This window comes from Phacochoerus africanus, chromosome 2 (genome assembly GCF_016906955.1).
Source record: "Phacochoerus africanus isolate WHEZ1 chromosome 2, ROS_Pafr_v1, whole genome shotgun sequence".
Taxonomy (NCBI): Eukaryota; Metazoa; Chordata; class Mammalia; order Artiodactyla; family Suidae; genus Phacochoerus; species Phacochoerus africanus.
Window position 1 is genome coordinate 1,262,988 of NC_062545.1, and position 13,739 is coordinate 1,276,726.

The window sequence follows — 13,739 nt, forward strand, 5'->3', positions numbered from 1 at the left end:
CACGTTGATTCTGTGAGGGGGCTACTGTCTTCCCGAACAAGTCGGGTGACTGGATGGAGAGGACACCACCCAGGCGAGGCCATCAGAGTAACGGGCGGTAGGAACGGAGGTGGGACTGCACCGCCTGGCCCCAAAGTCCTGGTCTGAAACGAGCCTGCGTCTCAGAACTGAGGACTTAATGTTTGCACACACTGTCTGCATCAGTCATGGAGCTGCCTGCGGTTTCCTTTTAATTACACAACACGGATGATCAAAAACGAAAAAAAAAAAAGAAAGAAGTTGCCCCTTTAGAATCTGATTTTCTAGAAAAGGCTGACTGGGTGGGGGAGACCTTGAAACTTAGTTTTAATGAAATATAATTACTCACAGGTCCACTTTCAGTAAGAAATCACGCTGGGGCTCACGGTGCCACGGCTTTGCCCCTAATGGCATGTGCTTATAATCACGTGTATAACTGAATCCGCAGGAAGAGATTTAAGCTTAACTCTGAAATCCAGGACTGCGGCCGTGTTTTCAGGTGCCGTGGGCATGGAACCCGGCTTCCTGCATGTGCTCCTTTAGTCCGGACACTCCGAGGTACACACACGCCAGGTGGTTTTACCGTGAGGAACCCCAGGCCCTGAGGAGCTGTGTATCTCATCCAGGAGGCAGAGCCCCGAAAAGCTGGGAACTGGGCAGCAAACAAGCCCACGTCCCCGCCCTTCCCCACCCTGCCTTCCTGCCCCCCCCATCCCCACTCTCTCTCCCTCCCCACCTGATCCCCGACCCCTGCCCACCTCCTCCCTGGCCCCCTACTCCCTGGCTCCCTCCCTGTCCCCTCCTTAGGAAGCAAGCTGAGCACCAGGCCATCCAGCAGCACCCACTGAACGGTCAACAGGTAACTAGAAAGCCCAGTCTACTCCTATTTCCAAAAAAGTAAGAGACGTGCATGTAATTCATGGATCCCGTTTCTCTGGGGAAAAAAAAAAAATAGTGACCAAGGGAGTGACCAGAGCCACAGACCCAGGCCCAAGAAACCGTGACCTAGAAGCCACCTCCCCTCGGAACGCGAGGCCCAAGGAGACCCGGCCCCGGCGAAGGCAGTCGCCCCAGAAGGGTCTCGGAGCCTGACGGTGATGGGACCCAGTCGCCCCTTCCTGCCCTCGCCGCTCTGTGTCTTCCAGAATGTTCTCACAACAACAGTCCCGTCAACGTGGGTCTTGAAAGCGCAAATCCAAGTGTCCTCTTTCCCACTCTTTCCTTTTCCCTCACATGGGCCCTAATTCTCCATGCGCCCCTGGACCCCCAACAATCACCGCGTCAGCTCGAGGAGTCTCAGCGAGGGACCCACCCAGGGAGCCTCGCCTGCCGCTGCGCTCCCACGAGACCTGGGCCAGCCCGCGTCCGCGGGTTTGGACAGCTGTTGCCGCTGGACAGTGGGGGATGGACACGTCGGGGGACAGATAGCACCCGTCCACGAGCAGCCAACCGGGAAGAGCCTGCAGTGGCCCCACACTCGTGGCCTCCGAGGGCCACTGCCAGCCCCTCCCTCCAGAAGCCGGGCAATCCCGTTCTCGGGGACAGGCTGACCTGGCAGATGAGCGAGCACAGGGGACAGTGGCCGCGGGAGGGCGCCGGGGGTCCTTGAAGGGGAGCTGGCAGGAGCAGGTCCCACGCTGGCCAGTTTTCTCCAGCTGCCTGTTCAGAGGGGTGGGCGTCCAGACATGCACAGCGGGTTCAAACGGTTCAGTTTGCATTTTCCTTCCCGTCAAGCTGGACCCTTGGGAGGCTGGGCCTCAGAGGAGGAGGCACCCCCGCTCCGCCGGCGGGGAGCACACAGACGGTCCCCTGGCAGAATCTCGCTCCCCATCCCCGGCCTGCACCACCACCTTGCAGGGACAGCGTGCCCAGCGGGATGGGAGCAGGACACTGCAGAAGCATCAGGAGGAACAGCAACGGAGGCTGGTTCTTAAGTCACAGAGTGACTGCTGTTGAACCTGTAGCCACAGGAAGAAGCAGCTCCATGGGGAGTGGTCTCTGGGACAAGGGGCCCTGGGTCCCCAGAGGCCAGCCTGCCCCCTACGCCAACCAAGCTGCTCTTCTTTCCCCTGGGGGACCTGAGGGTCAGATAGGCCCCTGAAGCCCTTCCTGATGTGGGGGGGACCTGAAGACACATTTTGGCAGATGTGTTCAACAGAGCAGATACTAAATATTTACTCTGTGTCATCTAATAAGGCCACATTTGGTCCCAATTAACACACACGGCCTCCTGCGGTCCTGGATCTGAACAGAATGTCTCCAGAGAGATACAGGAAAGTGTGCTCAAAGCTTCGTGCTCAGGGAAATGAGAGAATAATCACAACACCACATGCTTCAGCCTCCCGGGGGTGACCGCCACCAAAACTCCGGCAAATAACCAGTGCTGGAGACGACGCAACGCGGAGAAACAGGTGCCACCGTGCGCGGCGAATGAGGGTGCGAAACAGCACGGCCAGCCACAGGACAGTCTGCCAGCCCCTCAAGGCGTCACACGCAGAACCACAAAGTGACCCAGCAATTCAACTGCTGGGTTTTTGCCTGAGAGAAGTGAAAACGTGTGTGTGCACGGGAGCGTGTAAGGTGTGTTCACGGCAGTGCTGTCCCCAGGGCTGAGCGGTGGGAACACCCCAACGTGTGTCAGCTGGTGAAAAGAGAATACACGGGGCGGTGCACACGACAGAATATGAGCGGGCACAGAAAGGGGTGCGGACGGGGGTGGGGAGGCAGCCTGGGAGGGATGCGGCCTCTGATGGGGGCGGGGAAGCCCCCGGCGAGCTCTGAGCAGAGTGGCTCCTGCTTTGCAAAGACCAAGGCTGAGAAAGCTGCAGGGGGAGAAGAAGGAAGCAGAAACAGGCATGAGGGTCTGGGGGCCAAGGGGTTCATCCACGCAGAGGTCCAATCAGAGCGGACGGCATGGGATTCCTCCAATCAGAGCGGACGGCACGGGATTCATCCAATCAGAGCGGACGGCACGGGATTCATCCAATCAGAGCTAATGCCTCATGGATCAAAGTCAGTTCATTAACCACTGAGCCACGAAAGGAACTCCCGAAAAGGTATTTTTTAGATAAAATACTTACTTAATACGTGTTTGACTGACACGTGCACACAGATACACCACATCAGGCCTGGGAGTGAATCAAAATTCTTAGCGAACAGATTAACATTTTTCAAACCTGCTGGCTACACGGTCAGGTCAGGCAGGTCACCGTAGCTGGTCAGGCACGATGCCTGGCCAAGAGCCCGCGTCAGGCAGCAGTTTGATCGGCAGGAGGACCAGATAGGACGCGCCGAGACAGGCAGCTGTTGGCAGAACGTCCTTCCGCTGACCTTGCGGGTGAAGGCAGGGATTCTAGGCTTACTTTCACGACGTGAGTCATCTGCAAAAAGACCCCCGCCGCGGGCCAGTCCCATCAATCCTAGTCTCTAACGCAGCAGACAGGAGGAGACAGGCACATGGTTCCTACCAACTTTCTACCCCTGAGTGAAGAGCACGCCCAGACCTTTCATTCAGTGCACGCCTCACGCCCAACCGGTACTGGCGACAACCCCTGAACTTCACTGCGACAGGGAGACCTTCCTCAGAAATTCCATCAGACCATTTCCACCTGAATCCCCCAAAGCAGATATCCAACAACCTCTGTGGTGAACACACACACACACACACGGTTCTCAAGAAATGTCCTCTTGTTGCATGCCAAGTCCAGCTCTGACCTCTCCCATTAGCAGACTGGACACTCATGGCCCCACTGGCTTCCATGGACATGCTCTGGTTACCTGGAGTCATCTCCTTGTTACCATAGAGATGAGATGCTGACCGATGATCAGAGAGGTTGAGCAGGACTGTGGCAGAGCCGAGCATGGAGCCCAGCTCAGCCCCACCCCTGCCCTTCCTGGCACAAGACCCTGGTGCTCGGGGAGGGACGGTCAGTCCCAGGGCAGCCCGGCTCACTGTGTCCCACGCAGAGCACAGTGTGCTGCGCCGCCCACCCCCACCTCCCCTGTCCCCTGCGTCACTCCCCAGGTAACAGTGAGGAGGCCCTGGCTTTGTGTGCGGGGGCCCGGGATGGAGACGCTGCTGCTCCCCAGTTCTTGCACCTGCGGCCCCTCCACCTTCCTGAGATGCCCTTCTGCCAAGTGTCACCTCCCATCAAGACCCTTGTGGAGCCGGCCCCCTCTCCAGAGGACAGCCTGGCCGGGGAGAACTGCCCGCCTCTGCCCAGTGCTCACGGCAGACGCGTTCCACAGCAAGGCAGGCTTCCTAGCCCGCTGTCCACAACACAGATGCCCTCAGGGGGTGTGGGCCAAAGTCACCTCGCAGAGAGATCACAGAAGGGACGGGGACGGAGTCTCCCTGCAGCATGGCAGCAGGGCATCTGGGGTCACAGACCTGGGCTAGACCCTGCGTGCAGTCGCTCGCAGATGTTGAAAGGCGTCCTGTCCCCAAAGCAGGAAGAACAGGGCTGCACTAAGTTCAAACACAAAGCCCTCTGCCCGCTGCCCAGGAAGTTCTCTCCCAGCTGCAGCTGTGGTTCTACAAAGGATACCGGGTCGTATCGGATCTCATTAATCCAGTGACAGATTACATCTCATTTACACAGAGAGAACCCCGTAAGTCAGTGAGAGTGCACAGGCCCGGGTGTCCGCACGGCTGGTGTGTTTTCAACCCGCTGAGATACAGTTTGCTGGCTTCCATGACTGTTTTCTGTACTTGGGTTTGTATATAGACGCTGGAGTGCTGAAATCTAAGAATTAAACATGGCTGGAATTAAAACTACCTTTTATAGTCAGGAAACTTGGATAGACTGTCATGCACATTTTTTCAGGTAGATTTTTTTTTTTGTTTTTATCTTTTTAAAAATTTTATTAACCTACTTATTTTTTATTAGGGTATGGCTGATTTACTGCGCTGTGTCAATTTCTGGTGAACAGCAGAGTGACCCAATCATACATATATATATGTTCTTTTTCTCATACTATCATTAATATTTTTAAACAAAACTTCCACAGTGCACTTTTAAAAGGAGCTATTTGATTTATTTTAATATTTTAATCTTTTCAGATGACCAACACTTTAAACCTGAGGAATCTAGTTGGCATCTTGAGGTTTTGTAATGTCATATTTGAAAAGTGTGATAGAAAGGGAAATGGAAAAATACCATTTTAAAACTTAGAAATGAAGAAAGAAAATACAATGGGTGTGATTTTTCTCTGGGGAATGCAATCTACCGTGATTTAAAGCAGCATCAAAAGATAATAATCTTTTGGCAATGATTTTAACGTGTGCCATAAACCAAAAATTATCAACCCCGAGCAAAGCTGAAAAATGTTTCCACCGAGGGGGGTCCCATAAAGTCGCGGAACATCCTGGAGGCGGCACATCTCTTGGATGGAAAACAGAGCCATTTTTAATGGTTTCGGGAGGGAGAAACACTGTTCTCCCAAGTGGGTGGAGGACTTCAGAGATGGCAGAGGTGGGGCCTCTGCACTTTCCAGCTCACATGCAAAACTTAAAAGGCAGCACATGCAAAGCCCCCTGAACCCAGGAGCTCGCCCGGCAGAGCCGGAGAGGGGCCCGAGTGTGTCCCGGGCCCGGCGGGGCGAGGGGGTCCCACGGACCCTCTTGGTGGAGCCTCAGGCAGAGACGGCGCACAGCCCCTCGCTGCCCCACCAGCCACGCCTTCGCAGGACAGAAGGGGACCCAGCACCCGGGGCCAGGTCGCCGCGTCCACCCTGAGGCCACCGGCCACGGCTGCTGGTGCCCTGGGCCGGGGTCTCGCCTCCTCCTGGCCAGGCAGGCCCACGAAGCCCGGTAAGCCGGACGGGAGGGGACGGCGCCCTTTGTGGAGCAGTGAGAGGAAGCTCAGCCTCCCCAGACGGTGGATTCCTAGAGCGGCTAGACGGCGCTCCTTGGGCCGCTGCGGCCCGCAAGGCTGACCCAGGCCATCACACGGCACTGCAGCGGGACAGCCCTCCCCGGCCCCCCGATGACATGGGGGGGCACTGCGTCTCCTTCCCCAGAGCAGGGCAGAGACGCGGATGCAGACCCCACCCCGACGGCCACCCCCCACCCTGCACGCTGTCCCCCGACCCCCAGCGGCCCCCAGCACTAAGCAGGTGCTGCCCGCCGGGGAGAAGGCCGCCCCGCAAACACACGGTTCCTGTGAAACAGAGACTGAGACAGAGAGCCCCGGCCGTGCTGTCCTGACTAAAAAGATAAGCAAGCAGAGGCCGCCCCCAACGCGCCATCTGGGGGACCCCGGGTCCTACCCCACCCCCAGGAGCCCATCACAGGGAGGAGGGGAAACTCCTCTTCTCAAAGTCAGAGGATTTAAACCTCACCCTCATCTGCAAAAGCCCTTCACAGAAGCAGCTCTGCTTGAGCAGGAGCCTGGGCGCCGCAGCCAGGCCAGGTGGACACACAGTTAACCGTCACCCTGGCCTCCGGCACCTTCTGCATGGGACGGTGACACGGCTCGTGATGAGCCAGCAGAAGAAACGGGAGCCTCTGTCCCATCCCAAGAAGTCACACCTCCCTTGGACATACCCTCCAGCCTCCAGCCTCCTGCACTGGGGATCTGGGGGCTGTACGCGGGGTCCCACCACAAGTGCGGGTCTGAAAATACAAATAGGCGGGAAGACAGGTGGACAGATGCAGGACAAGGCCACAGGGACACGGCCGTAAGAACAGGGCCACTGAGACAGGCTGCAGAGCCCCAGGAGCCAAGGTCCAGGAAGAGCCCCCTGAGACAGAGAGCTGAGAGCATCTGAAGGCCAAGTGGGCTGGTCCAGGAGCAGGACAGGGACCGAGAGTGCGGGTGAGACAGCACGAGCTTGGCTGGGGAAGAGCCTGGGGACGAGGGCAGGAGGCGGTCTCCTGGAGAAGACAGATGAAGCGGTGACCAGGCTGGGAGGGTGGACCGCACAAGAGGGTCGGCCCCCAAGCCAGCATGGCAACCCCACCAGCCCCGCTGCCTTTGCCTGACCCCCGGTGGGCGGGAGGACTTGAACCCAAGGTTTAACAGCTGCCGAGGGTTGCCAGCGGCCTGTGTGCATTTTACCAAGGGCCTGGGCTGCGTGACCCGGATGCTACCTACAGGGATGCGAGAACCCTTCTTTCTGGGGGGGCGGAGGTGTCCTCTCTCTGTTTGAAACGCAGTAATTGGGAGCACGGCTCGGGCGGGGCAGAGGGCATTTCAGTCCCCGTCTCAGGGACCCTGACGTGCCCCTGGGGCTTGGCTGGAATCATCTTCCTCCTCCGTGAATCAGACCTGGCAGCCATACCCACCCGGGGGCTTGTGGTGACGCCAAGCAGGACAGGGGGACGACGAGGCCGGCGAGGTCTGTGGTCCCTCGAAAGCGCAAGTGTTACCCCCTTATCATGACCCCTGTCCTTCCAACCCCCCCGAGCACACGCTCTTCTTCCATATTCTAGACTGACCCAAAGGAAATCAGGTTGAAATCCAGAAACTATTCAGGGTACAAAGGGACAGGGTGCTGGCTGAATAAACAGACATAAAACTAAAGATAAAAAATACAAAATACATCAACTTAATATAATTTAAAGGTGTCACAAAACCTCTTACCTGATAAAATTTGGTGATCGTTTTTATAATGTCTGTGAACAGAATGATAAAACCGAATACAATGATTCACAAACATAAGGAAACAAACTGACACTCTCAGTTGCATATGGATAGAAAACCCCGAGTAACGCGTTCCTGAATAAAGTGCAATTTTAGGTGTTACTCACTTATTCAATGCACATTGCGTCACATAAGGATAATGCTCCTTTTCCTGCCTAACGAACCAAGGGAAGACATTTTTGCTTATATTTACACGGAATCCAGTTGACAAAAGTCCATCAGCAAAACTGTCATGGAACGTAGATCAACTTTTTAGTTATTTACGTATTTGTTTATTTTTTGTTCCTTTTAGATTAAACAAAAAAAGGCAGTGCTACCACTGAAGTGGCTGTGGAACACAGGAAATAAACACTGACCAAGTGCCCTCCCATGTACCTTTTCAAAGACTCAGAGCACCCTGTCTCCTTTGCAAGAAGGTCCCTCTGACAACGACTGCCACTTTATGCTCCAAAGCCCGCCTGCCCCGCACCCTCACTAAACAGTCACCCTCTCGAGTTTGGTAACGTTAAGTAATACTACGTTACTTTAGTACAAACTCAAGGGGACTAAAGAGTACTTTTAACTGCTATACAGGAACAGCAGAGGGAAAAAAGGAATGCACCAAGCATTTGTCTTTCTCTGCCTGACCGATTTCACCAGGCACAGTACCCTCTAGGTCCATCTGCATTGAGAGCGGCAGCATTTCATCTCCGCCCCACGGCTGAGTGATATTCCTTTGCGTGGACGTCCCAGTCCTCTGTCCACGGACATTTAGGCTGCGTCCATGTGGTGGCTACTGTAAATGGTGCTGCAACGACCCCTGGGGTGCATGTATCTTTTCAAACGAGGGTTGCTGTTTCCTTCAGATGTAAGGCAGGCAGAGAAAGACAAATCCTTTATGTTACCTTTTATGTGGAATCTAAAAAATAAAAGGAATGAATGTAACAGAACATACACAGACTCGCAGCGAAAGAGAATAAACTAGAGGTTACCCGCAAGGAGAGGGAAGCAGGGAGGGCTAGCATGGGGTAGGGAAGGAAGAGACACAAGCTACCCTGGATACAATACGTAGAAAACGAAGAAAACCTGCAAGCACAGGGAAACAGCCGTGTTAAAGTAACTGTGTGGGGAGTACAAGCTATGACATGTCGCATCACTGTATCGTACACCTGAAACCAATACAACATTGTATGTAAATCAGCTACTCCTTCAGACAAAATACCTGCAACACAAGACAAAGCCACGCGTTCTCAGTTTGGCGTTTTCTACAAAGGACTACGAGAGTGCCTGCCGAACAAAACAAGGTGAATTTTTAAAAACAGAATGAGAAAAAGTCACAAACTATTCACGTTCTGTTAAATAAGTGTGTCTATTTCTACCAAAGAAGAGTCTCACTAACAGTAGCTTCTAAAAACAGAGATTAAACACAAGCGAAATTCTCTGGCATTTGCCGTCTCAGTGACAAAGACGGTCATTCCATAACATCTGTGCCTGTCGGCCATTTCACCACGAAACCATAATTTCCGTACTTATAGCATCTTAACCCACCCCCCCAGGGCTGCTCTTCAGGGCCTGAGAAAGTGTGCACCTGCGCAGCTGGCGGTAAACACAGAGGTAATCTCATAATTTGTGCCCCGTGCCTGTGAATCAGCCCGCTGTCATCGCTTCATCTTCCGCCCACTTGGGCTGATTTACATCCAGTTACAGCGCAGGGCAGCGTACGTAAACTGGAATCTCCTGAAATGTTATTTTCAGTCCTACTAAACACTTGCAAGTCTGCTCGATTTGTATCAGTTAATTATAACTGACAGGCCCCGCGCGGCCCGAAAAGCAGGTGAGAGTGACACGTGAGACGTACTTGCTCCGACAACGCAGGTGGAGCAACTCTCTCGAACCCGCCGACGAGGAAAACGGCTTGTTTTCAAAAAGGTACATTTCCAATGACATTTTTACAAGAATTTTATATTTGTTTTGCGCAGCAAATTTAAGGAGTGTCACACGGATTCCCCCTTGCAAAGATCTCAAGATCCACCCATGAATCCAAAACAGTCAAGGCTTGAATTAATTTCCTGTGCACTAATCTCTATGGCACAGAAGTCAACCAAATTATAGATAACTCTTGGAAATACGGTGACAAGATTGAGCCAAACCAACTCACTTGCTAAAGTTTACAACAGAAGTGTACAGGTTAATATCTTTGAGCAATAAGGAAACATCCACAACAATAATTTCTGAGAAAAATGTTAAAATCTCTGCAACATATTCTATAACTTGGCAAGTTGAATAAAACATCCAAATTTGACCTACATACCGGTGGGCAAACCAGAGAATTAATGGCATGACCCACTAGTAACCAGGGAAAAGAGCAGGGAACACCCAGAAAACACGGCCACTGTCTAGGTCGATTAACTCAGTCACTTAGACCCCTTTACCTGAATTCTTATTGGTTTTGTTCTGCCGACTCTTAACTTGTTCAGTCCAAAGCGTGGGATAACGTGATGCAATATCTATCGAATCAAAATAAAATGATAATTATTTTAATGCCTCATGAAAACACAAAGACTCTCAAAGATTTCAGTTGGCAGCCTAAACCCCACCCCCCCCAAAAAAAATCAAAAAAATAAATAAATACACAAGTTCCCATCATCACTCAGCAGTAATGAACCGGACTAGGAGCCATGAGGAGGTGGGTTCGATCCCTGGCCTCGCTCAGTGGGTTAAGGATCTGGCGTTGCTGGGCTGTAGGCCAGCAGGTGCACCCCAAGGGGACCCCTAGCCTGGGAACCTCCACGTGCTGCAGGAACCGCCCTGAGACGCAAGATAGAAGAAAAAAGACAAGACAGGCCTCGGCGTGTGCTGTGTGGACGCAGCAGGGCGGCGCCCCAGGCCGCCAGGAGGGACGGCGCGGCCTTGGGCGGCAGCGGGACAAGGCCAAGTGCAGCCCCGCGGGGTCCTAGCGGATGACGTGGCTGCAGCCCCGCCGCCCTCCCGCCTCCCCCGGGGCTCACCTTCCTCATCTCCTTGAGGCTGAGTCTCCAGCGCGGGCGCTGAGGCATCATCTGAATTCAGAATGGAAAAGATTTGCAAGGAGACTACAATTATGAGAGTAAGCCAAGTAAGTGCGCGTGCAGGACGGACGCTGACGCGGCACACACCCCGCAGGTCCCCCCCAACACGCCGCACCCAGGCCGCGCGCGCGCGCGCATGCGCAGACACGCCCCGGGGGAGGGGCGGGCAGGGCGTGAGCCCGCGTGGGGCTGGGATCCCCGAGTGGGTGGCGGGGACTGAAGGGGCGGGCCCTGGACGGTGCCCCGTGGGACTCTCAACACCGCAGACCTCCTGTGCCCACGTCTGTGGGACAGGACACGTGAGACTGGGGTGGAGGGACGGGAGCCGGGGACTGCGGGGGGTGGGGGGGGTGAAGCTCGAAGCCATCTCCCTGAGGACACGGGTTCGAGGACACACATTTAGTTGGAAAGCACTCTGAGTCCCAGGAGAGGAGCCTCTAGAAGCCCTCGGACAAGGCGGCCCCAGCCAGGGACCCTCCGGGGGCCTCCCCAGAATCACCCTAGTGCTTTTCCCCACCCTCGCCTATGGCTGTGACTTTAGCATAAAGTCATTTCGGGATCAAAATACAGCAAAGGGCGGTAAAGATGAGGCAGCCACACGGCTTATCCTGTGACCTGCAACTCTATTGGCCCAGCAAGCTGAAGAAGAAAAATAAAATTTCCCAGAAGTTCTTTTCAGGGGAAAACCAAAAAGACGTCTTAAAAAGTCTTTAACACTTAAGCAGCTCTTGAAAAAAGCTCGTTATCTGTCAAAGGCCGACAAAACGGAGCATCACTCATCTGCAACATCCCAGCCTAATAATAAGAGTAACCAAAACTGGGGGTATTTTGCTACTGAATATTTTGTAATCGTCTTCCAAGAATGTAACGGGGAGCACATTTGAGGCATATTTAACATATTTGAAAGTCCTAGCAGAACTGACTGAGGAAGAGTCTTGGCGTACTTCAGCATCCTTTGGAATGACAACCACCAAGGACATAATTCCTGTTGGACATTTTTGCCGAGGCCTAAACAGCCCACGCTTTGGGGCCACCAGCCCAGATCCCTGGGTCTCGGCTGAGGGAACCAGGCTGGGGGGGGGGTGTCCCCAAGGGACCGCGATGGGTGCCGGCCCCAGGCCCTGCCCTTCCCACCCCTCATTCCCGCTGCAGAGGCCCTGGCTTGCCTGCCTTAGCCGTCCGCCTCCCACCAGCACCACCCTCACCCCGACCCCCAACCCCGGGCCTCCGGCCCCTCCAGAGCTGGATTCCGGAGTAACAAGCCCCCTGGCGCCTCCTGGGTCAGAACGTGGGGCGGAGTCACGGAGAGCTGGGGGCTCCACTGTCCTCTAGGACAGTTCATCAAACGTCTCGTTACATCGACAAGCCAGCCTGGTGACTTGTGTTCAGCTACCTCCTCTGACCCCCCCATCTAGAGATCAAGGGGCTGCCGTGGAAGGAACGTGTCCTTTGCTTAAGTCCATCTCTGAGCCCACGTGCCAATTCCTCAGGGACGGGCCAACCCCGTGTGCGGGATCCGACGCGTGTCGTCAGGAACAGGACTGGGGCCCCCCCGAAGCAGCTCTGCCCGCCGTCTCCCTTCCACGTCTGACCAGCGCTGGCCATTTTCGCTCCCTCCTCCCTGAAACGCACGGGGGCTGCCAGCACCTCGGAGCCTCGAGCCCCCGAGTTCTGTGTACCTTATGCTCCTGTCCCCACCTCCCCGGGTGCTGCTCTGACCCACCCGCCCGCCCAGCGCTCTCACCACGAGTGCCCCCCGCCCCCGGGCTCCGTCCCCCCCACCCCATGTCCTCCTCCACGAAACCGCCCCGCCTCCGCCGTCCTCTGACCCTCCCTAGGGGCTGTCTACACTCGCTGGCATCTCCTGCACCAGTCTGCTCGGATCCCATCCATTTATCTCAGTGATACAAAGACTCTACAGAGACTCGGGGCGGGGACAGCACCCACCATGGTTCTGACACACACTTAAGAGAAGTGGCTGAATGAAACTCAGGCTCCCTGCTTTGTATCCCTTTTCTCTATTACTGGTTCATACCCGGTAACTTATATCGGGGGAAAAAAAAAAAAAAAAAAGGGCCTTCGATTTTGGTAATTTTCACTTCATCTTAAACATAAATTCTGACTTCACAGGTTGGTATGAGGGGAAGACAGAATGTGTCACTGGGGCTAACAGGTGACAGTGGAGGGAAGGGCAAAGAGAAGGGAGGGGCCTCTAGGAGGCCACGGCGGGCTGGCCACGGCCGGCAGCGCTGCTCGGGGGCCACCGGCTGAGATTTCCAAGGGAAATGCTCGCTGCTCCTCTGGTTCTTGTTGGCGTTGGTCCCGGAAGGACTGACTGCCATTGATGGAAAGTCCCCCCATTTCATGAGCAGCAGCAGACACAGCTCGGTCAGGGGGCCTCGACCACTTCCTGGGGTCAGCCCGCCCCCGCTCCCGGGGCCCTCTGCACAGGTAGGGCCTCAGGCGCTGCTGACACCATCCACGGTGGTGCCACGGCCAGCCGCGTCTGAGAAGCCCTGCCAGGGACACGGTGGGCTTCCCAGAGGATCCTGCCCCACAAGGCCCCCAGCAGGTCCTAAGGCCTGAGCAAACGTTTGCTGAATGAACACAGAACGAACCAAGGGCTCCGGCTCGCGTCGCATCACTAACAGAGGTTTACATTTTCCCTCGAGAAGCTGTTTTAAGGCCCACATCGGGCCAGCGGTACTAATACATCCAGGGCATTCGTTTGAAGATAGTTACCTGTTTTTCCTGTGCTCTCCCGCTGGGGTAACTTTTCATTTACGGAACCTGTAAGGAGAAAATCGGGGATGAAGTTACTCTGGGCCCCCAAGCAGTCATCATAACTGTCACCCAGATATTTTATTCCACTTCGCTGAATTCACAGCGCTCTGCCACTCTCTAGTGCAATGACACAAGCTCCCTGGCACCTGCGCTGGCACGGACACCTGAAACCACAAGCCCGAAACTAGGAAACGCAAGAGGCCCCTATGTCTGTGGCCACCTGGCACACAGGAGCCTCTAAGGT

General features: G+C 54.9%; 1 protein-coding gene across 2 annotated transcripts in view; it reads right to left on the reverse strand.

Annotated features, from left to right (window-relative positions):
- Positions 1-13,739, reverse strand: part of SMOC2 (SPARC related modular calcium binding 2) — a 138,046-nt gene that overhangs the window by 57,964 nt on the left and 66,343 nt on the right. Inside the window, exons 5-7 of one of the 2 annotated variants that reach the window (XM_047769723.1) lie at positions 13,454-13,501; positions 10,652-10,702; positions 10,076-10,150 (exon numbers count right to left, since the gene is read on the reverse strand). In XM_047769723.1, the coding sequence (XP_047625679.1) occupies positions 10,076-10,150; positions 10,652-10,702; positions 13,454-13,501 (174 nt within the window). Of the gene's footprint in view, positions 1-10,075; positions 10,151-10,651; positions 10,736-13,453; positions 13,502-13,739 lie in introns of both variants that reach the window. The other variant, XM_047769722.1, reaches the window with a different exon arrangement.